This window comes from Salminus brasiliensis, chromosome 6 (assembly GCF_030463535.1).
Source record: "Salminus brasiliensis chromosome 6, fSalBra1.hap2, whole genome shotgun sequence".
Taxonomy (NCBI): domain Eukaryota; kingdom Metazoa; phylum Chordata; class Actinopteri; order Characiformes; family Bryconidae; genus Salminus; species Salminus brasiliensis.
Genome location: NC_132883.1, coordinates 17,821,142 through 17,845,247, shown reverse-complemented (window position 1 = coordinate 17,845,247; position 24,106 = coordinate 17,821,142). Strand labels below are relative to the sequence as shown.

General features: G+C 42.3%; 1 protein-coding gene across 3 annotated transcripts; it reads left to right on the top strand.

Annotated features, from left to right (window-relative positions):
* The first annotated feature begins 350 nt into the window (after positions 1 to 350).
* On the top strand, positions 351 to 23,457 carry prr16 (proline rich 16). Of its 3 annotated transcripts, none has more exons than XM_072680961.1 (3): positions 351 to 646; positions 2,606 to 3,526; positions 19,272 to 23,457. In XM_072680961.1, the coding sequence occupies exons 1-2, from the start codon at positions 515 to 517 to the stop codon at positions 3,350 to 3,352; spliced, it is 879 nt and encodes a 292-aa protein (XP_072537062.1). In that variant the 5' UTR covers positions 351 to 514; the 3' UTR covers positions 3,353 to 3,526; positions 19,272 to 23,457. The 3 variants fall into 3 exon arrangements, with proteins under 3 accessions (XP_072537062.1, XP_072537063.1, XP_072537064.1); XM_072680962.1 differs by having other exon boundaries at positions 2,606 to 3,537; XM_072680963.1 differs by lacking the exon at positions 19,272 to 23,457 and adding an exon at positions 7,027 to 7,060 and having other exon boundaries at positions 2,606 to 3,537.
* Positions 23,458 to 24,106: the final 649 nt, after the last annotated feature.

Here is a 24,106-nt window from a genome sequence, read left to right as displayed (position 1 = left end):
CGACAAGGACTCGTTTGGAGGACCACGGTTCCGGTGAATCATCTGTGAATACATTACCCCCCCCCCTCACACACACACACACACACACACACGAACGAACGACACACTTATTCACAAGACTTTAAAACGAGCCGCTTGTTCGAACCGGGCGACGGGGCCTCGCAAAATGAATCGAAATGGGCTCGTTTCGGAGAAAGTAACGTAGAAAGGCGAGCTCTTAGTTGCCGTAAGTCGACATATATATATTTATTTATTTTTTTATGATTTTTTTTTCTTTTTTTTCGGTGAACAAAATTCAACATCACTGCTCCTTCAAAAAATGCATCGCCGCGACTGCGCATGCGCGAGTGTCGGGACGCTTTCCTCCCCCCTCTTCAGATTCTCCTGCAATGTGTGTGAAGGAGGGAAGCGGAGAGGAAAACACGGCGTTAAAATGCACGGAGAAAGTGCGCCGAGGGCGATGAGAGGATAACGTCCGCGCTCCTCCTCGATTCCGGGGGGCTCTTGTCGAAGCATGTCAGGGACGGCACAGGGGGAGTCGGAGGGAGTCTCCAAAGTTCAGGTGAAACGGCAGATCAAGACCATCGTGGAGGATTTGGAATGCATCTTGGGCGACTTGAAGGATGTGGCCAAAGAACTCAAAGAGGTCGGTGTCTCAGACCTGAGAGTGCTGAGGAGGAGGAGGAGGAGGAGGAGCGGGGGAGTGGGGGAATGGGGGAATGGGGGGGGGGTATCTGTGTTAAGATTTCTCTCTGATACCTGTGTGTTAGATCTTCGACCAGCAGGGCTCGTAATGAGGTTTATCAGATCGAAGGCACGTTTGGAGATCTTGCACTTCTGTCCGCTAACGGAGGCCTTCAGTCAACCCGTTATAACAAACAAACCCTGCTTGTTGAAGATGTTGTGCCTGAACTCCCTTCACGGCTGCTGAGTGAAACACGCCGTGGCTTTGCTTTGGGCTGAACTGTCATTACACGGGCTGTGTGTTAATGAAACTCTACGAAGCCCCCCCCCCCCCCCCCCTCCCCTCCCCTCATTCAGTTCTATGGGGGTCTGTCAGACGCGATAAGGAAGTGCTCTCCATGTTGACAGCTGTCCGTCTGGAGAGCCATCGTCCGTGGCGTTACGCAGGGTTTTGGGATGCGCTGCTATTTCCCCTTCAGCTGGACGTGTTTTTGTGTTCATTCAATGCATGGCGAGTGTATATTGCTGTTGACGTGTCGTCATCATTTGTTGTGGGTTTAGTTATATCATAACCTTGTTATGAGGCCAGTGACTCAAAACGAGCTGCAACACTGGGCCTGCTGTGCTCCTGCCACTCTGAGTTAGGATGTGACACTCACTGTATCCTGTATAATATAGCATAGATCAAATTTACTGTAGGTAGTGAGAGAGGGAGACACCTCGTTGGTTGACGAATCTATATTAAGCTCTACGCATTCGTAAGCTTACCTATCTTGTGACAGGGATGGGTCAAATGGACTGTACGGACTGTCATGGCCAGCAACGTGGACAGTGTTCCAGGATGTGCAGCCTTCCTATTGCTTTGCTGGCAAAGCTTATGTTTAATCGCACTGTAGAGCCACATTTGCAATGCAAATGCCGCTTGCCCACTTCATTCTCAGTGAGTGTAGGAAGACGTTGTGTGCAGGACGTTGTAGAAGGAGGGCCGAAGAGACTGGACGTGAGGAGGTGCAAATCCTACATGCTGCTCAAACCCCAGCCTTATTGTTATACGCACGCAGGTCGTATGTATTTGGAACGAATCGAAGGGACCTTTTGTGACTGTGCTTTGGCTCTTGCTAAACTTGGAGGTATTCATAATAAATGTCTCGTTCTGAGCTAATGTCTTGCTTGCAGATGCCCCAGTGTGGGGTGTTTAATATTTAGCTGTATGCGAGATAAGACGAGAACAGCCAAAAACCCAACACCCCAAAACTGTGTTTGACTTCATTCAGACAAATCAAAAGTGCCAAGAAAAGTAGGGAGCAGGGCTGGGCGATATGGTGAAAAGACTTTTTTCGATACACAATATTTATCATGAAGGCATCTAAAAACATCAGCAGCGGCAGATTCTTATAAACTACTATTCAGATACTCTCCTGTACTGAGTACAGTTTTTTTTTCTAATTAAACCAGTATATTTACAGTGTTGGTAACAAAACCTGCAGCTGATCAGTGTTTATTAAGCACTAACAGTATCCTCAATATGCTTAGAATGTATCACGATATGATAAAATATCGCTGTATTGCCCAGCTGTACTTTGGAGTGATGACACAGAAGAACCACCATCAGCATCGATCATCAGTTTGGATGTCAGCACGAAACGAACTCCAAAAAACGAATCCGATCCAGTCCTGTAACAAATCTTGCCTGGAATATCCCGCTGTCACTGTGTGATGTGATGTTAGCTCTGCATTAAAGCTTAAAGAAATGGGTATTAATATTGGTATTAGTATAGAAAAACTAATTCCCATGCAATGTCAAGTTTATGAACCTGTTCAAAGGCTTTCCAAGAACTGTACATCCAAGCCAATAAGCATTCATGAACCTTTACTTATAAGATTTAAGCTCCTGTCTTTCCTGTGTCGTTTTTTTCTTAAGGTTGTCCATGAGATAGACTCCCTGACGTCAGACTTACAGCTGGAGGAGGAGATGGCTGACAGCTCCAAGACAGACACGCTGAACAGCAGCTCCAGCAGTACCACCACCACCACCACAGCCTCCAGCATAGAGAAAATCAAGATCTACCCCGAAGACACCTTGCTCCGACCTCCGTCCGTTAACCCTGGTGTGCTCACGGTCCTGAGGAGGCCGCACCCTCCCCTTCCGCCTCCGCGCCTCACACCACTTAGGGCCGAGGACCATGGCAAGAGCCTGTCCTCAGGGAACTTAGCCAAGGCTAACGGGGCGCTCATGCGGAATGGCGTCTTCCCCACCAAGCCCATAAACATACCCAGCAGAGACTTGGCTTGCGGGCCCAAAGGTGTGACGGAGAAAGGGCTGACGCCGATGCCCCTTCTGAGGCACGAGAAAAGCCGGTGTCCCCAGGTGACACGGGAGCGCGTGCGATTCAGCGAAAAGGTCCAGTACCACGGCTACTGCCCGGACTGCGACCTGCAGTACGACATGAACAACACGGATATGCACTTACACACGGAATTGATCGACATCAAGCTCAGCCCTGTCCATCAGTGCTCCTCCTTGGCGCCGGCCCACGTCCTGATGGAAAATGGCGGCTTGAGCCTCAGTCATAGCTTTCCCCCTTCAACGCCACCTTTTGTGCCTCATCACCCTACTCAGAAACCACAGAAGACCATTCTACGCAAGTCCACCACGACAACAGTTTGATATATGAATCACCCCAAAAGTGACATTTTTATAATCTTTCTATTTTTTATTTGATGTCATGAGCACTTTCAACTCCAGCGAAAATGGATTACCTGAGGATTGATAAAAGATGAAGAGGACGAGGGAAGAGGATGAAAGCGGCGTCTGGCTTCCTTCACCGGAACCCCAAACAGAGTAAGTGAACGGTGAGTGCTTTTGAATAGACTCATGTGAGCCTCGAAGAGAGTCCATTCTATTAAGTCCCTGAAACATCCATTAATGCCCACTCCAACTGTGGAAGTAATAGGGAGAGAGCGAAAGGGGAAAAAGTGGGAGAAGATGCACGTGGTCCGTACGCGAGAGCGAGAGAGGGAGAGCGAGGAATATTAAGGGATTGAAACACGCTGCCAAACCAGTGAAGCCGAATGCATGAAACATAAACACGTACAGCGGTCCATTCTGCTGCGCTGCCACTGTAGTTTTGCTTTGTTTACTCCTCCTGTAGTATGGGACAAATATTGGCCAGCGGGTAGCGCGGCAGGGCAGAGTAATGTGGCGAATTGGTCTGAAGGGGAAATCGTCTCCGAATCAAATCATAGCTTAATCAAATCACGCCTTAATCTTTCCTCCTGCCTCTCTTTTCACAAACGCAGCCATTTTGTGCCTCGTGTTTGGAATTATGTCAGTAGTTGTGAATTATATATAAAGTTTCGGATGATGTCATAGATGATGCATACACATGCAGGATACTGAATACTCAGGATGATACTGACCTCGAGCCAGACGCTACAGTCATAAAATATTTATGTCATCTCATAACAATCCAGCTTGCCTATGAAAACGGGACATTTTCTGAGGGTGGTATTCTCCAGGACAAATCTACCCTAGGTGTCCCGTTGAAGCTTTGACATCTTAGGCAGGTGTCCAAGGGACTTCATTAAAAGGATGTGTAGCGTTGTCCAAGTCTCTGGACTGTGGCCATTTTTGTCAGCCCTCTGTTTCAGTTAGACAAGACACTCACATTTGGGAAAGGGGGTATTCAGCTTTGACACCAGTGCTTATACTTACCAGACATATGACTGCTTCATACATTTTGCATATCGCCGCTGTCTTCACTACAAAAATTATTATATATATATATATATATATATATATATATATATAAAACCCACCTGTTCATAGCTCCCCCTAGTACTACTAATGCCTGCAACACTAGGTGGCTAGGACTTCACACGCATCTCCTCCATACATGCAAAGCCAGCCACTGCCTCTTTTCAAACTGTCACCAGTGCTGCATTGCTGGACTGCCTGCCCCTTCGGAGTAAGGCACCAGGTCCCCAGATCCACTCCACCAGCTAACAAGACGACTGTGCCAGCCAACATCGCTTTAAATGATGAGTGATGAGGCGAGGGAGCGCCACCTACCCACTCAAAGAAAGAACGGCCAATTGTGCTCTTTTGGACTCTGGCTGCTGATGGCAAATTGGCACGACTTGGGATTCGAACTTGCAGCCCCCGGGCAGCGCATTAGCCCTCGATACTGTGTTTTTTGGAATCGATACAGTATTCCAAAACACAATATTGTCATACTTCACTTTCACTTCCCTAATTGAACGTTAAGCAGGTTTTTTTTCGTCTCTGTTTTCATTTTTTGCATGACCGCGACTATATGTAAATACATAGTTTTTGACACAGTGCAGTCAAAACAGGCTTTATTTTGTATTTTAATGGGGGCTGGGGGTCATTTGCAAATTTTATAATTTTTTTTATTTCAAGTTTTCTAAATTATCATTGAGTAATTACAGGGAAAGTGATTCAAACTGGCTTTAGTTATTCTTAAGCTAAAGGCTAAAGTAATGCAAGTCTGGAACAAACAATGGATCTTATTTTAAGAGATTAACTAAATTAAATGTAGCTAGTTGATTTTGAACTGATATAAGAAATCTGCAAAGAAAAAAAAATATGGAGTTACAGCGTATTCATACTACAGGGACAATATATGTCTCTGCTTTGTTTTTAGAATGATCACTGAAGCTGTTTGTCATATCATTTTGTTTTCATATGTATTTTTTCAGCCATTCTGACCTTATGTGGGTTTTTTAAGCGTGTCTAGTATAGTAATGTTTACATAGAGAAGCTGCGCATGGCCAGCTGTATGTAAATGTATGTGATACTAACACTACATTCTAATGATGCAGGATGTTTATCAAGTCAAGTAACGCGAAGACACCCCGCCCCCCCGCTTTAACGCTGAGGAAAAACGAAGGAGGGGAGAGGAGAGGAGAGAGTGTTCTAGTGCTGGGGGTTCAGGAAAGCAGGCATGCCCTGGAGGGAGATGAAAATAGCAGCCTTCACTAATTAGAGAAATTAAGCAAATACTGATTACAGAATTTCAGTCTGGCTTTGCATCAACCCAAATATCAACTCAAGTATTAGTTCATTCAATTCAGCATAGTGCGTAAAAAGGCCTTTAACACGTTGTGAATTGTCAGTGCCACTTTACATTCCTCAAGATTTGCCATTTTGGCCCAGTGCTTTATGTCTCTTTCTCTCCTTTCTTTCCTGTGATAGGGATGGGTGTTGTCCATCTCTCTCACTACTAACACATTCCTCCCCTCCCTTCTTCTCCGTATAAGCTCTAGTGTTATTTGACTGACGGAACGATTGAGAGCAGGTCTGACGTCTAGTAATAACTGAATCGGCCTCACAAGGCAGACTCTGCTACAAGAAACTGTGCTGTGTAAAACTTTAAAAGCTCTACTGGCTCACTTGAGAAACAGCTCTCAGAATGCTTGTTCTGATCTTCACCATAAAAACTAATAGGCTCAAATTGGTCTGTGTAGGCTACTGTTTTAGACTTTTAACCACACATTGGCCTTTATTGAGTTTATTTCTCTTACTGAAATGCCTGTACATGTACTGATCCAAAATTTCTCCTTTAAAACCTACTGGGCTTCAACCCCTTAAAAAAGTCTAAGGCCCGCCAATGGGCTACAATGTGTTATTACAAGCTTCTATTACCAAAAAATAGTCCCATCAGTTTGTACAGAAGTCCCTGTAGTTACTGAGTAATACACCTTAGTGTGTAATAAGGGGTTAAAACAAGCTTTTTTTTAAATTGGCGGTCTTCACTGAAGATGATCTTCGAATAGTAGGCTATTATGCTCACACCACTCAAACACTCGATAGAAAGAAATACATAGCTAAGCTCATCACACAGTGTGAGTGTGTGTTATGCCAGACTAGATTTGTGTTAGGATCAGATTCATTCGACTTCATTCTCTGAGATCCTAATATAGGCCTAATACTGACACCCTTTATAAAGCTATGTCGTGTCAAAATAACATGCTGTATGAAGTGTATTTTATCCTAATATAAGAGCATTTCACCCCATTTTTAACAAATTTCAGAGAGTATTTAACCTCTCAACACTCTACGGCTTATTAAACACTAAGACACTTTACTCAGTAACTACAGGGACTTCTGTACAAATTGGTGTGGCTCTTTTGCCCCAGTTCGGTCTGATCTGAGTACCTTAATGCTGAGTATAAGTCAATACCAATCTGTGACTGTGTTCCTATAACTAATACAGCCACGCCGTTTGGGTAAGATACTGCAGTAGAATTACTTTGGTAGAAATGCATTATGCAAAGGGACATTTTGGACTAATTCGTTACCGTTTTTTAATCTCCAAGACAGGACAAGACTTCACCATTTGTGTTGGACACATATGGAATCTGGCCTCTGTCTTTAACCCATCCTTGCAGTGAACACACGCATATACACTAGCAAGCAAACACACACAGTGACAGTGAGCACACGTGCCTGGAGCGGTGGGTAGCCATCGCTGCACCACCCGGGAAGCAGGGATGGATACAGGCCTGGCTCAAGGGCCCAACAGTGGCAGCCCACAACCCTGTCATCAACAAGAGCCCAGTGCTCTTACTGCTGAGATACCACTGTTCCATCCCTACACTACCACTGCACCATTTTATAGTGTGTTTAATAGCTGACAATACAGTCTGACAAACCTCCCTGATCATTCAGCTCTGCACTGTTCAGTACTGTACAGCCATAATCCAAGAATAAAGCCATGGTGGGAGTGCATTTCCCCGTATTATAACTTATGTATATAATAGAATGAACTAGGACAGTGCAGAATAGCGCTGTCGTTGCGTAAGTATACATTGAAACGGGTTGGTTTGGTGGCTTGTGCCAAAACGGCAGAAAATAGACAAACATCTGGATGAAGAACAACTTGAGCGCAGTCAAAGCTCCTGAACCTCAGATATTCCATTAAGTTTTCATGTTTTGTTACCCTCATTGCTGCGGGCTGTGAATAATGTCTGTTAATGGCATCTAGAGGACGCCAGAGTTAATTCTGCTAGAACGGTAAAGACAAGAAATAGAGTTCAATTTCCATATGACCAAAATAACCTTCCCCACCCCCCCATAGTACACTCAACAGGTGTGACTGAGACATGTAGAAAACACTATATTATTATTATTATTATCATTATTATTATTAATTATATATATATAATAATAATGCAGACTAAGGCATCACTATAATCTGGGGATTCTAATTCCAGGTCAGACCTGTCATGATGGCTGCTATCAGACCTGGGTACCCAGCACTTTCCTCCAAGTGCATTAATTGCTATTGCAGACAGTTCGTAAAAAGGCGGTGGCTGGTTGTGTAGGTGTCAGTCCTCACCCTCCCAGTGTCAGTTGCATTACACGTGATGGGGGAGAGCACAGACAAATCTGGGGGAGGTAAATTGGGTAAAATAAAATAAATTAAAATTAAAAAAATGATAGTTATGATGATTATGATGATGACAAACACATGCTAGGTTTTCCGCTGGCTGAATGACACAGCATCTCTAAAAAATGGAGATGGAACATTAAGAGCACAGATAATGTCAATACATAAAGGGCTTACAAAGCAGAATGTCAGGGTTGGTTTGTATTTGTTCTTGCGCCCTGCCATCTGGAACAGTGATGAAAACTAAACACAGGAGTCTTTGCTGAGTTCACTGCTGACATTTACAGCCTTCTGACATTTGGGCAAATAGCCCCATGTTTCACTATTGTTTGACATGTTATAAATACATTAAGACCCTTTAGGGGTCCCCGGTTATTTAAACCGTAATGGACGCCAAGAACAACCGAAGTGCATAGAGACGTGGGAAATAATCTCTGTGGAAACGCATATATCCATCAGTGTGCAGTCTGGTATTCACATCATGCAGTCTATCCTTTTTTTCTCCTCTGTTTTTCTTTTTGTTTAACTGCCTGCCTTTATGCCTTGCGTGCAGATAAGCAGATCAGTTTTGGCAGTTCGTGGTTAATGGCGAGATAAAGATTTGTGTGAGGGAGCTGGTCTTACATGAGCGATAAGGAGCTATAGAAGCTTGTGCTGCAATTGTCAGAACAACTTATTGTCATTTTAGAGAATACTCTGAAGTTATTCCATAAAAGCCCTGGCTGTATGCACAACATAATGGTCCCCTTCTTATTGTATGCTTCTTTTGTGAATGTGTAAAAGCGTTTCCTACTTTTCAACTGGGGGAGAGAAAAAAAACTAAACAAGCAGAAGTTTCTAATAGTGATGCACTTAAAAGCAACACCTGCAGGGAGCATAGGGTTGTTCGCTCCCATGAAGGTAAAGAAGTGCGGGTACGGCCTTGCACCAAGCATCAGAAAACCCATGATAGGGAAACTGCTAGGATATTCTGAAAACAGCAGTGATTCTGAAACTGTATTCAACAGTTGGGCAACAGAAGGTAAGCTGAGGGGTGTATGTAGAACCACTATGTAGAACCACTTTGTTAATGCAGGAGAAGAGAGGCAAAAATGTTTTAAACTTTGAATGGAAGTCAAATCTGTTTATTCCAAGTAATTTGAAGCATTTCTATTGATCTACTAATCCAGAATTACTTATATATGTATGTATGTATTATATATGTATATATATATATATATATATATATATATATATATGCTATAAATATATATATATATATATATATATATATATATTAAAGGCTTTGGTTCTTTTAGGATGCACTGTGTTTTCCCCCCGTCGTGCACACATACTTATTCTAAGAGCGCAGATTTATTTATTTATTTATTTATTTATGTATTTATATTTATAGTATAAATAAAATATAAATATATAATTAAATCACAGCCTCGGGCATCCCACTATTCGTTTTGAGGTCAAAGCACAACAACGTCCCCGTGTGAAAGACTTCACATTTTTAGCAAAACCTCTGGTTTTGACCCCCTCTGACCCCCTCCTTCCTATACTGCTGTTTTACAGACAGTCCTCTTTAGTAAAAGTGTTGCATATCTCCCCTCAGTAGTGTCCACGGCATTGTGTGGCAAGCAGGGAAAACATGAGATTATCTTTTCAAATTGCACAGTTGTCTGACATTCAATAGGCAGCCTTAGTTAAATCAGTGCAGTGTGTGCTGGTGGGAGGGCTAATGTCAGCATATCAAGAATGAATCAGAGCAGTTTTATTCAACAGTACAGAAAGGTCGCAGCCAATGACTTTCTCTGCAGACGTGACAGCACGCCGTACTTTGTCCTTGGAGCAGGCGACCCTGGTGCCAAAGCAGACAGTGATGGAAAATGGGATGACACTTGCGAGGACACAGTCACATGCAGAAGTTTGGGCATCCTCGGTCAGAATTTCCGCTGGTGGGATAAGTACAGTGAGTAGAGGATGAACCGAACTTGGGAAGGCATAAAGTCTAAGATTCTTTCGAGCATTTCAAGCTTGTTTTGAGCACTGTATAACATGTAGGTTTGCATGCATGGAAATGGAAATTCATGGAATTTCCAGGCCAATAACAGTACTGTGGGAAAGGCATCAGAAAAATTATGTAAAGCTACTTATTTATCTAAACTGTTAGAAGTTATTCATTCAAAATATGAATAATGAAATCAGAGTCAATAAATACAAATGTATTTACAGCTACCATCCAGTACCTTGATTATCTGATCAATCCTTCCCGTTGAGCTGCTGGTGGAGCTACTTAAGAATGAGGGTTGGGAGATACGAAGGTAAGGAATAAGGTATTGGTGGGAAGGTAGGCATATTACTGTATTTAAATTAATATAGCTGTGTGAAATGTCTGTCTGGTAAATCACCAAATGAATATCTCATTATATTTTATGGGCGGAGGGATTGTGCTCACTGATTGTGCTGTGGCAGCTCATTGATTGGAAGGGGGCGGCTCATAGACTTTCAGCTATTTTCTCGGATGTCTTTTTCGCAGTGCTGTATCTGTCAGTGCCAGCATACACACATTTGTAATAATGTAGAAAGCAATCGTCCCAGATTAACATCACACAATGTTTCTTTGTATTGGTAGGTACATACAAAAGCACTGAAATGAATAACTCGGTAACTCTGCTTTCCCAGAATACAATAAATGGAAGTAAGGGTCAAAAGATTTCAAATATGTGCTGTTATCAACAGAAACAGTCACGACATACTCTTCATACCAAGGAGGACCAGTTATAGTTATAATACCAATATAGTTATAATAGAGGTCATTCTTACTTCATTCAAATGTGACAACAAGAAAGGTATACATTTTGAAACGGCATCTAAAGATTAAAAGGCCGCCCTCGGTTTCTGGCAGTTTGTTGAGCAGTTGCTGGAATATGATGACATTGAACACTGTGTCAAAGAATGATTGGCTACGTTTACAAATTGGTAAGTTGGCGACAGTAAGAAGCTGTTAGTACATACCCTCTTCTCATGCCTTCATTTCTCAGGTGAAGCAATAGTGACACACACTGTAATAGAAAGTATTTGTTACGTTTCTGTGGAAGGAAAAGCACGGCGGACAAATGATGTTGTGAGGACGCAGAGCCGTGTTTCTCTCCAGTGTTGACAGCTCCATTCATATCCCTTTCTCGGGCTTCAGATAGCTGGAACTCTTTTCGGAGCTGACGTCAGGTCAGGGCCTCGCAAGTTCCCAAAAACAAAACTGCTAAGAGTTTAGAGGTGTTAAATAGCACTCAGGAGTGCTACATGGAGCCTCACTACATTAGCATAGCATAGTTTAACAAGGTATCTTGTTTGATGCTCCTATTAAAAGGGCAGGATTTGACAAGAGTCTGGTGAATGTAGTGAGTGTAGTGCGGCAGTATTGCTGTAGCTGTCATCGTTGTCATCGTTGGCCCGACACTTAATGGTAACATTGGCCTTTACAGGCACTCCATGAACACTGCCTGGCAGTGCTGCGTTGCTTATGAAGACAGCTTCAGGACAGCATCCGAAAGCTGTATGACATTATCATGTAGCAGTCGTGAATAAGGTCATGTGGAGAAGAGGCCTCAGCTGTTCCTCCAGAGGTAAATGGAAGAAGAACAGGAGCTCTTTGCTAGCACAGCTGTAAAAGCTCTATTTAGGGAAAGATTTGGTCAGATAGAAGAAATTGCTCAGGACGTTATGATAGGCATAAGTGACGCAGCACTGTAAGCAATGGCTTGCATCTGGAAACATCAAATGAAGACAACCCGTTCAAGTGGTCCAGAAGCGTGATGTGCAGATGAGCATCTTGGTGCCTATTGCATATGCATGTCAAGCTTGCAGAATATTCCATTTGTTTTTTCTTATGTTGTACTTGAATGGCCTGTTGTTGTGCCTTTAAGACGATGCGATGTAATTGCAAACAAGCCCTGTTCAGACTGGCTGCAGTGTGTCATGCCGTATTCAAAAAAAGCTGTCCAGGCTAAAACACTATCTTCAACTTTGGTGTGAATGGGCAAACCTAAACCACTGTTGGCAATGTGTAAATTCTTTCATTTTTGTGACCTCACAAAAACAAAAGAAATCAAAACAGCTATGTAGGTTACATATGTGGGCTGAATGGATTGGGAAGTGACTGGTGTGTCGCATTTATCAAAATCTTAATTTATATAATATATATATATTAAAAATTCCATGATACAGTGCCTTTAAATTACAGTGTCTTTAAGAACTTAGCATGTCTACAAAACTGTCACATTGAGTTAGTGTAGTCTTTTAGCCTTAATCGATAGCGCTAATAGATGGTGGCAGATAAAAGCAGCATGTCATTTGGGCCGACCACAGTTTTATTTTGCACCATAACTTGTTTTGTCAGATAAACGTCAATACATCAGTACAGGCTTATGAACATCAGCAATCCAAGCTATTTTTGTGTAATGACGCAAGTAAGTGGACACAAGATAAAATCTTAGTTACAAAGCATATCAAAAGGTCAAAAATACAAGAGATATTAAAAAAGGAACCGGCCAGAAGTTTGAGGCACACAAGAGACTTTGAGGTGAAGCCCAGGGCTTTCACTTCATTAATAGTTCACTACGTAATCTCCAATGGCTGTGTCCAAGGTGTTGGGCCAGCACAGTCCAGACGGGTCAGTGAAGGCTAAATTAAACTCCCTTTACATAAGAAAAAGAACATGTCCATTTCAAAAGTTCCACGCCAGACGTTTCGGACTATAACAAACACAGCAGCGTTTGAGGAGGTTGTGATGATGTACATGCCCCCACAATTTCCAGTGGTACCTCACCATTCCGTCCATAAGCTTATACAAAGCCGTTAGTAGTACCGTTAGACTGGCGGCGGAGCCTGATAGAGGCGTTGACGTAGGCCTTACACTTCAGCCTTCCACCTGGATAAGACCACTACAAATATTTAATGTAAATATATTTATTAATCTAGGATTTTGACAGCTATTAAAAGACGACTAACCGCTAATTCAATAAAGAGCCGTTTGTGCTTGTCAGATATGGACACGGTTGAGGTTGTACCCATGGTAAAAACATCATAGTGGAGTGTTGAGGCTCAGGCTATGTGAACAATAGATGTAGGATTTGAGTGTTCTTTCCTGGCTAAACATCTCTAGTATGATTTGGCGCAAGCTTCAGAGGATAAGTAAACGGACACGATTTCACAGTTTCATCATGATAGCTTGAAATAAATGTCACACTGCTGGAGTGGCATGACTCTCATCTCGTTGCGATAACAGATTTAATCTTTCTTTGCTTCGACATGCCTCCTTAGAGACAGCTTGCTTCTCTCGATGCACTTTTCCCCAGTGTGGGTGGGAAAAAAAAATCAATGTCCTTCACCACTCTCATCCCACACACGACCGTCTTATTTTTACCCAGAAAGCCCACTGTACTCACAGACAAAGACAGATGCATCTAGATCTGATTATTTACAAATGGCAAGCTAGCGTTATACGATCACTGACTTGAACAAAGGATAAAAACGTGCAAATGCTCGTTTGTTTCTGAGTCCTTGGGCGGACCCAAGAGAGTAGGACATAATGGGAGAGTATGACAGAGAGTAGGACATAATGAGAGAGTAGGACATAATGGGAGAGTAGGACAGAGAGTAGGACAATAATGGGAGAGTATGACAGAGAGTATGACAATAATGAGAGAGTATGACAGAAAGTAGGACAATAATGGGAGAGTATGACAGAGAGTAGGACATAATGAGAGAGTAGGACATAATGGGAGAGTATGACAGAGAGTAGGACATAATGGGAGAGTATGACAATAATGGGAGAGTATGACAGAAAGTAGGACAATAATGGGAGAGTATGACAGAGAGTAGGACATAATGAGAGAGTAGGACATAATGGGAGAGTATGACAGAGAGTAGGACATAATGGGAGAGTATGACAGAGAGTAAGACAATGGGAGAGTAGGACAGAGAGTAGGACATAATGGGAGAGTAGGACAGAGAGTAGGACATAATGGGAGAGTATGACAGAGAGTAGGACATAATGGGAGAGTAGGACAGAGAGTAGGACATAATGGGAGAGTAGGACAGAGAGTAGGACGTAATGGGAGAGTATGACAGAGAGTAGGACATAATGAGAGAGTACGACAGAGAGTAGGACATCATGAGAGAGTATGACAGAGAGTAGGACATAATGGGAGAGTATGACAGAGAGTAGGACATAATGAGAGAGTAGGACATAATGGGGAGTATGACAGATAGTAGGACATAATCAGAGAGTAGGACATAATGGGAGAGTAGGACATAATGAGAGAGTATGACAGAGAGTAGGACAACAATGGGAGAGTATGACAGAGAGTAGGACATAATGAGAGAGTAGGACATAATGGGAGAGTATGAGAGAGAGTAGGACATAATGGGAGAGTAGGACAGAGAGTAGGACATAATGGGAGAGTATGACAGAGAGTAGGACGTAATGGGAGAGTATGACAGAGAGTAGGACATAATGAGAGAGTACGACAGAGAGTAGGACATAATGAGAGAGTAGGGAATAATGGGAGAGTATGACAGAGAGTAGGACATAATGGGAGAGTATGACAGAGAGTAAGACATAATGGGAGAGTAGGACATAATGGGAGAGTATGACAGAGAGTAGGACATAATTGGACAGTATGACAGAGAGTAGGACATAATGGGAGAGTATGACAGAGAGTAGGACGTAATGGGAGAGTATGACAGAGAGTAGGACATAATGAGAGAGTACGACAGAGAGTAGGACATCATGAGAGAGTATGACAGGGAGTAGGACATAATGGGAGAGTATGACAGAGAGTAGGACAATAATGGGAGAGTATGACAGAGAGTAGGACAATAATGGGAGAGTATGACAGAGAGTAGGACATAATGGGAAAGTAGGACAGAGAGTAGGACATAATGGAGAGTATGACAGAGAGTAGGACGTAATGGGAGAGTATGACAGAGAGTAGGACATAATGAGAGAGTACGACAGAAAGTAGGACATCATGAGAGAGTATGACAGGGAGTAGGACATAATGGGAGAGTATGACAGAGAGTAGGACAATAATGGGAGAGTATGACAGAGAGTAGGACAATAATGGGAGAGTATGACAGAGAGTAGGACATAATGGGAAAGTAGGACAGAGAGTAGGACATAATGGAGAGTATGACAGAGAGTAGGACATAATGGGAGAGTATGACAGATAGTAGGACATAATGGGAGAGTATGACAGAGAGTAGGACAATGAGAGAGTAGGACAGAGAGTAGGACATAATGAGAGAGTAGGACATAATGAGAGAGTATGACAGAGAGTAGGACAATAATGGGAGAGTAGGACAGAGAGTAGGACATAATGAGAGAGTAGGACATAATGAGAGAGTATGACAGAGAGTAGGACATACTGGGAGAGTATGACAGAGAGTATGACATAATGAGAGAGTATGACAGAGTAGGACAATAATGGGAGAGTATGACAGAGAGTAGGACATAATAGGAAAGTAGGACAGAGAGTAGGACATAATGGGAGAGTATGACAGAGAGTAGGACAATAATGGGAGAGTATGACAGAGAGTAGGACATAATGAGAGAGTATGACATAATGAGAAAGTAGGACATAATGGGAGAGTATGACAGAGAGTAGGACAATAATGGGAGAGTATGACAGAGAGTAGGACATAATGGGAGAGTAGGACAGAGAGTATGACAATAATGGGAGAGTATGACAGAGAGTAGGACATAATGAGAGAGTAGGACATAATGGGAGAGTATGACAGAGAGTAGGACATAATGAGAGAGTATGACAGAGAGTATGACATAATGGGAGAGTAGGACAGAGAGTAGGACATAATGGGAGAGTAGGACAGAGAGTAGGACATAATGAGAGAGTATGACAGAGAGTAGGACAATAATGGGAGAGTATGACAGAGAGTAGGACTTAATGAGAGAGTATGACATAATGAGAAAGTAGGACATAATGGGAGAGTAGGACATAATGGAAGAGTAGGACAGAGAGTAGGACAATAATGGGAGAGTATGACAGAGAGTAGGACATAATGAGAGAGTAGGACATAATGAGAAAGTAGGACATAATGGGAGAGTAGGACATAATGGAAGAGTATGACAGAGAGTATGACAATAATGGGAGAGTATGACAGAGAGTAGGACATAATGAGAGAGTAGGACATAATGGGAGAGTATGACAGAGAGTAGGACATAATGAGAGAGTATGACAGAGAGTAGGACATAATGAGAGAGTATTACAGAGAGTAGGACATAATGAGAGAGTATGACAGAGAGTAGGACAATAATGGGAGAGTATGACAGAGAGTAGGACATAATGGGAGAGTAGGACAGAGAGTAGGACATAATGGGAGAGTATGACAGAGAGTAGGACAATAATGGGAGAGTATGACAGAGAGTAGGACAATAATGGGAGAGTATGACAGAGAGTAGGACATAATGAGAAAATAGGACATAATGGAAGAGTATGACAGAGTATGACAATAATGAGAGAGTATGACAGAGAGTAGGACATAATGAGAGAGTAGGACATAATGGGAGAGTATGACAGAGAGTAGCACATAATGAGAGAGTATGACAGAGAGTAGGACAATAATGGGAGAGTATGACAGAGAGTAGGACATAATGGGAGAGTAGGACAGAGAGTAGGACATAATGGGAGAGTAGGACATAATGGGAGAGTAGGACAGAGAGTAGGACATAATGAGAGAGTAGGACATAATGGGAGAGTAGGACAGAGAGTAGGACATAATGAGAGAGTAGGACATAATGGGAGAGTATGACAGAGAGTAGGACATAATGAGAGAGTAGGACATAATGGGGGAGTATGACAGAGAGTAGGACATAATGGGAGAGTATGACAGAGAGTAGGACATAATGGGAGAGTAGGACAGAGAGTAGGACATAATGGGAGAGTATGACAGAGAGTAGGACATAATGGGAGAGTAGGACAGAGAGTAGGACATAATGGGAGAGTAGGACAGAGAGTAGGACATAATGAGAGAGTATGACAGAGAGTAGGACAATAATGGGAGAGTATGAGAGAGAGTAGGACTTAATGAGAGTATGACATAATGAGAAAGTAGGACATAATGGGAGAGTAGGACATAATGGAAGAGTATGACAGAGAGTAGGACAATAATGGGAGAGTATGACAGAGAGTATGACATAATGAGAGAGTATGACAGAGAGTAGGACATAATGGGAGAGTAGGACAGAGAGTAGGACATAATGGGAGAGTATGACAGAGAGTAGGACAATAATGGGAGAGTATGACAGAGAGTAGGACAATAATGGGAGAGTATGACAGAGAGTAGGACATAATGAGAGAGTAGGACATAATGAGAAAGTAGGACATAATGGAAGAGTATGACAGAGTATGACAATAATGAGAGAGTATGACAGAGAGTAGGACATAATGAGAGAGTATGACAGAGAGTAGGACATAATGAGAGAGTATGACAGAGAGTAGGACAATAATGGGAGAGTATGACAGAGAGTAGGACATAATGGGAGAGTAGGACAGAGAGTAGGACATAATGGGAGAGTAGGACATAATGGGAGAGTAGGACATAATGAGAGAGTAGGACATAATGGGAGAGTAGGACAGAGAGTAGGACATAATGAGAGAGTAGGACATAATGGGAGAGTATGACAGAGAGTAGGACATAATGAGAGAGTAGGACATAATGGGGGAGTATGACAGAGAGTAGGACATAATGGGAGAGTATGACAGAGAGTAGGACATAATGGGAGAGTAGGACAGAGAGTAGGACATAATGGGAGAGTATGACAGAGAGTAGGACATAATGGGAGAGTAGGACAGAGAGTAGGACATAATGGGAGAGTATGACAGAGAGTAGGACAATAATGGGAGAGTATGACAGAGAGTAGGACATAATGAGAAAGTAGGACATAATGGGAGAGTAGGACATAATGGAAGAGTATGACAGAGAGTAGGACAATAATGGGAGAGTATGACAGAGAGTAGGAAATAATGAGAGAGTAGGACATAATGAGAAAGTAGGACATAATGGGAGAGTATGACATAATGGAAGAGTATGACAGAGAGTATGACAATAATGGGAGAGTATGACAGAGAGTAGGACATAATGAGAGAGTAGGACATAATGGGAGAGTATGACAGAGAGTAGGACAATAATGGGAGAGTATGACAGAGAGTAGGACATAATGAGAGAGTAGGACATAATGGGAGAGTATGACAGAGAGTAGGACATAATGAGAGAGTAGGACAGAGAGTAGGACATAATGAGAGAGTAGGACATAATGGGAGAGTATTACAGAGAGTAGGACATAATGAGAGAGTATGACAGAGAGTAGGACAATAATGGGAGAGTATGACAGAGAGTAGGACATAATGGGAGAGTAGGACAGAGAGTAGGACATAATGGGAGAGTATGACAGAGAGTAGGACATAATGGGAGAGTATGACAGAGAGTAGGACATAATGGGAGAGTAGGACAGAGAGTAGGACATAATGGGAGAGTATGACAGAGAGTAGGACATAATGGGAGAGTAGGACATAATGGGACGTCTTTAAATGTTTTTTTTTTGAGCGTTGGCATTGAAAACCCGCATTTGGTTCCATGAAGAACAAGGTTCTTTACCAGTTTAAAGGTTCTTCAGATTCACTAATATTCATTATAAAAATAGTTCTTTTATGCCGTCACTCAAAGAACCTCCATTTTTTACGAGTGTAGAGCTTTTTTAATTGAAAATATAGGCCACAACCAGGCTTAATCCATGTTCAGGAAACAGGCCTTATATGTTTTACTGTATTCAGTGAGCGTCCTGACCAATCACAGATGTTTATTTTTTGGGGGAGGGGGCTGAATGTAAAAAACAATCCAGGCTTATCTTTAAGTACATCACACGAAGGGTTCACCAGTGTGTGTTTTTTTATATACTGCAAGGAGTATCAGTCACTGTGCACAGCGAAATAATCGCAATATGGTATTTTGTCCATACCAGGCAGTGCTGAATGCTAAGCCTGCTCCGTATAGCCCAGTTTTTATAGTCAGTGTTAATCTCATATTCACTTCTATTTTGCCAGTTCAGTCTTATTTTCCCTCGGTCGTGATGCTCATGCTAATGTGCTTCTCGTGTTTCCCCTGCAGGTCCCTTTATACGGCGGAAGAGACACCATTCGCGGACAACCTACTGATCACCTCAATTTCGTCATGTGATGCTCAGCGAGGGCTCACCGCATCTGACAGAAAGCCCTCAGAACCACTACCGAATAATTTACAGCCATCGGCCCCAAAGGCACTGTCTTAGGCGTAGGGGAAAAAGTATGACAAAAGTACAGATCTTGCCGAAAGAGCCGGCAACTCACGGCTACACAGCTGAATCATCTACAATTAGAGGCTGTGTTTAATCACACTGTACGCAAGGACGCCGAAAATGGTTTTCTTTGCGTCCTTGTGATTCTACCAGAAGGCGAGGGATGCCCTTAGAATCGCAAATACGAAGTCGCTTTCGAATGACAAAAAAAATTAAAAACCAAGCCTACAACTGTCCTTCAGAATATTATATTTTTTCACTCCATATCTGTGTCCGTGAAGGCATTCCACTTCATTTCGGCAGCAGAAATGATCGTTCTACAGCGACCCTAAGACTTCCATCGTTTGATGTAGCTTAAGTCACTTGTATTTGAGAAAGAGTCATATGTTCTTGCTGCTAAAAAAGGTCAAACATGTCTGAAGGATCCACTTTAGCATGACGCCTACACAGTCTGATCTAGCTGTTGGAATTAGTATCAGTAACCAAGAATAGCAAGTTCCTATCAGATATTAGCTTTGTACAGTATGGTTCACCTCTGAAAGATATGGATGAGACTGGGAACGGGAATTTAAGTGTCCAAACACAGTATATGTTTTATAAAGAGGATTTTGAGAAATATATATATATATCTATATATAAAAGAGCATATTTTTGATATTTCTTGAGATGATTTTAATAACGATTGCTTTCCTTTTTCGCTGGACTGTAATCTCTGCAGGGCATATATTTACATAATTTATTTATGTACCATTCAAAGATATAGAAGATGTCTGGAGATTTTCTTACATTATGGAGGTGTGCTTGTGTGTGGTCGTGTTTCTAAAACCAAAAATGTTATTTTATGTACATTCCCTGACAAAAAAAGCACTAGGAAGGCCTGCCAGGCATTATGGGAACATGCACTTGCACTGTGCACTTGGAAATTGGAAACACCTACCTTGGGTCTCCACTCGCTGCCCACTTCATGAACTCCACCTATCTTATAGATCCACTATATAAGTGTACAATTACAGACTGTATGCCAGGGGAGCTCAGTCCTGGTCCTAAAGGTTTATCAGTCTGTAGATTTTAGCTCTAAACGCACAAGATCCAGGTAATTAAAGCTTTACACAAAAAAAATGTTAGGCTGTGTTCAGACTGCAGGCAAATCAGATTCATTTGAGATGTCTGTCCGCACTGTAATTTGCAAAGTGATCAGATCAGATTTGTCTGTCTGGACATCACTAACCTAGCTGCATAGGTTGCTGCGTTAACTATGTAGTTCTCAGTAACTAGTAACCAGTAACCTGTGGCGCTGTTCTTGGATCCCTGCCCTTCCGTCACTCTGGATTTGACGTAGTCGCGTCCAGACTGAGGCCCCGTTCACACAAGTGATTGCCAAAACGCATAGCCGTTCACACCTGCCATTTTTAAATGCGTCTCCTGGGAGCGCTTGTGATTGGTTGATGGGGCATGATGGACACTAATAATTTATTAATCTATGGCGGCACCTAGTTTCGCTTGCACAGCAGTCGCGAGTATCGCCTTTATCCATTAGTTAGTGTGTTATTGTAGCGTGCCCAGCTAACTCCTGCGGACAAAGGAGAGTGTAGTCTTGCGGTTATTATGTATTTTCTGACTGGGCCAGTGGCCTGATTGGTGCAGGTGGTGTTTTGCTGTCAGGGATGCATCAAGACCTTTTGGCATGATTTTGATTATTATGATTGGACCCAGCATGCATGTTAATGCCAGGTGTGAACAGGGCCTGAGACACAATGTGGCTTGGATCCGATTGAATCTGATCCGATTTCAGCCCAGACTATCACAAATCAGCCTGGATGCAGTCTAATTATGCCTGAAATCGGATTTGGGCTGGCAGTCTGAAGGGCTAGGTCTTTGGTTGAGATTTGATAGAAGGAGTTGAGGAGCAGTCTCAGAGACATTATAGAAGTGCATCCCACTAAATGCCCTGCCACCCACTGAGGAGAGCCTAGTGTGAGGTACTGTGAGCTGATTTCTGTCAGAGGATCTGAGAGCGCGTGAGAGGATGTAAAGATGGAGAGGTTTTGAAAGATAAGAAGATCATGAAGGACTTTGAACATAAGAAAGAGAATTTTGTATTTGATTCTGGAAGAGACAAGCATCCAGTGCAGCTGATGAAGAATGGGAGTGATGTGTGCCGACTGCTTAGTGTGTGTTAGAACCCTTGCAGTGGAGTTTTGAACGTGCTGAAATCTTCAGATATTGAGCAGGAAGACAGATAAACGGGGCACTGCAATAATTGATACAGGAGCTGATGAAGGCATGGACTGGAGTTTCAGCATCATTAATATTCAGAAAAGGGCGATGGCGGGCGATGTTGTGGAAGAGAAAGAAAGCAGATTTAGTGAGAGATTCGAGTGGAGGTATATACCTAGGATTCTATCAGCTTGAGTGGATTTAGCAGACACACCATCAATGACGAGACAATCTTGAACAGTCTGAGATTTGGGATTTGGGGCCTACAAGCAATTCTTATTCATCCAGATCTTGAGATCAGAGATACATGTTGTCAGCACTTAGAAAGTATTATTAGAAAAGGCCTCTGCAACTAGCACTTGGGTATAACCCGATGTGACCGCATAGGGTTGCAAAATTCCCGGGAATTTTTAAAGTTGTGAAATGTAACATGGGAATTAACAGGTAATTATGGGAATTAATGGGAATATTTGAAGCTAAAGGTGAGAAACTTACAGGTTTCTAGAAATCATCTAGACATATGCTGTATATGTGATGGAGGAATGAACAGTGAATGCAGGGGGTGCAGGGGAGCAGCTTTGCTGATCTAATTATTTTAGCCAGGATTATGCTTCAGTATATATTTTTTACCAACTATATGTAGGTTTTTCACCTTTAGCTTCCCATTTTATTCCCATTAATTTCCATGATTACCACGTTTATTCCCATGGTAAATTCATTTGTATTGTTAGGCCTTCATGTCTGCTGTTGACATAAAAAAACAGTACATTGGTGATAGTGTATGATAAAGTTTTTCCTACTAATTATAATAAAATCCTATACATTCCCTATACGTTCCCAAAAGTTCCATGGAAAGTCTACATTTACTGGACATTGTTAGTCCAACACGTAGCAAGTAAATCATAAACGGAAGGGGGGCGAATACTGAGCTTTCGGGAGCGCCTGGATATTAGATGTAGTTGTGTTGTATTCAAACTCCCCAGGGTGATAGCTCTTTAGGACTAGGATTGAACAACCCTGCTGCAGACCATTTATAGTTTCTCAGCCACCCTCTACTCCAGTCATCACTGGTCAGTTTCTGGTGGGCGGTTTTCAAAACAGCAGGGACACTGACAAGGTAGTGTGCATCATGCTAGCACGAGTGTATCAAGCACAGCAGTGTTCCTGGGCTTTTAAACATGTTAGTGTCTCTGCTACCTTCAGAGTGTTCCACCACCCAAAACCACTCAGCCAGGAGCAGCTCTGTGGTGGAAAACTGACATACAGCAGACAGGCTAAAATCCATAACTGTGCACCGGCAAGGCGGTCTTTGGTAGGTGTTTCTAATGAAGTGGCTAGTGAGTGCAGAAGTGTGCTACGTTTGAAAATACATGCAAATGCATCTAATGCCTGATACCACTGTTCTGTTCTGGTTCTAAAAAAGCTGTTATGCTGATGGTGTGCAATAGTGGCAAGTCATTTACCCCAATTACAACGATACTTGGTAACTCCTCTGAGAACCTGACTGCAAAGCTCAAGTATGTAAAAACGTGATTATCACGCTGTGTTTTTTTCTTCAATGTTCTCTGGAGCTGGTGAAAGTATTGGTTGGCGGTCATCCTCTTGGCTTCTTTCCTTTACATCTGTATTCATTCTCTTCTGAGCCAAGTGCCAGGTGTAAAGATGAACATGATCAACTCCAATTAGACAACCATCCAAAAAAAAATACCGAACCATTAGTGGGTTTTTAAAGACGTCATCAATCTTTGCACTTTGCACTGTAAAAGTCTTTATACAGTGGGAGATGAGTCCACTTTACTATGTGAAATACAGAGTGATTTCAAACATATTTGGCCTTGTTTTTGTGTGTTTGTATGCGTATGTGTGTATGTGCTCCTTTGCCAATGTGGGCATATATAAAGCTGATAGAGGTGTAATGATACACACAATTGTGAATTCAGCATAATACAATATGGAGGTGCTTTTAATATAACAAAAAAAAAGTAGTGCCTCAAAATCTGCCTATATCCTTTCTGCCATTTCTTTTGTCCCTTGACGTCCACTTAATATACACAATGTTCACATGGCTGTTTTCTAGTCTTGTTACTGTGCCTTTAAGAGTGATTTATGTATATTATCTTTGTTCTGACTGGCTGCCCTGTGTTTCCCCCTATTCAAAAAGCAGGCCGGGCTAAACCCCTTCTCTTTAAATGGCAACATAATTGGGCGAAGATCTAGGCTGAATAGATGGATGCACAGTAAAGTATGCTGGGGTTTTTTGTTGTTGTCGTTTTTTTACAAAACACCACAAAAATTATGAATTCAGAACATCCTGTCCTTGCAGTTTCATTTTCATGGGAGGACTGAGGATTGGAACGTGAACAGTATGTTTTGAACCTTTTGAAAAAGTTCACATTCTACTTCAAGCCGTTTTATTCCAGAAGGCAAATTCAGTTTTCTATGAGATGCCCTT

Excerpts from the sequence above, each read along its gene's own strand:
- prr16 (XM_072680961.1), top strand. The coding sequence starts at position 515 with ATGTCAGGGACGGCACAGGGGGAGTCGGAGGGAGTCTCCAAAGTTCAG. Across the intron at positions 647-2,605 it reads TGGCCAAAGAACTCAAAGAG|GTTGTCCATGAGATAGACTC; the intron begins GTCGGTGTCTCA and ends TTTTTTCTTAAG.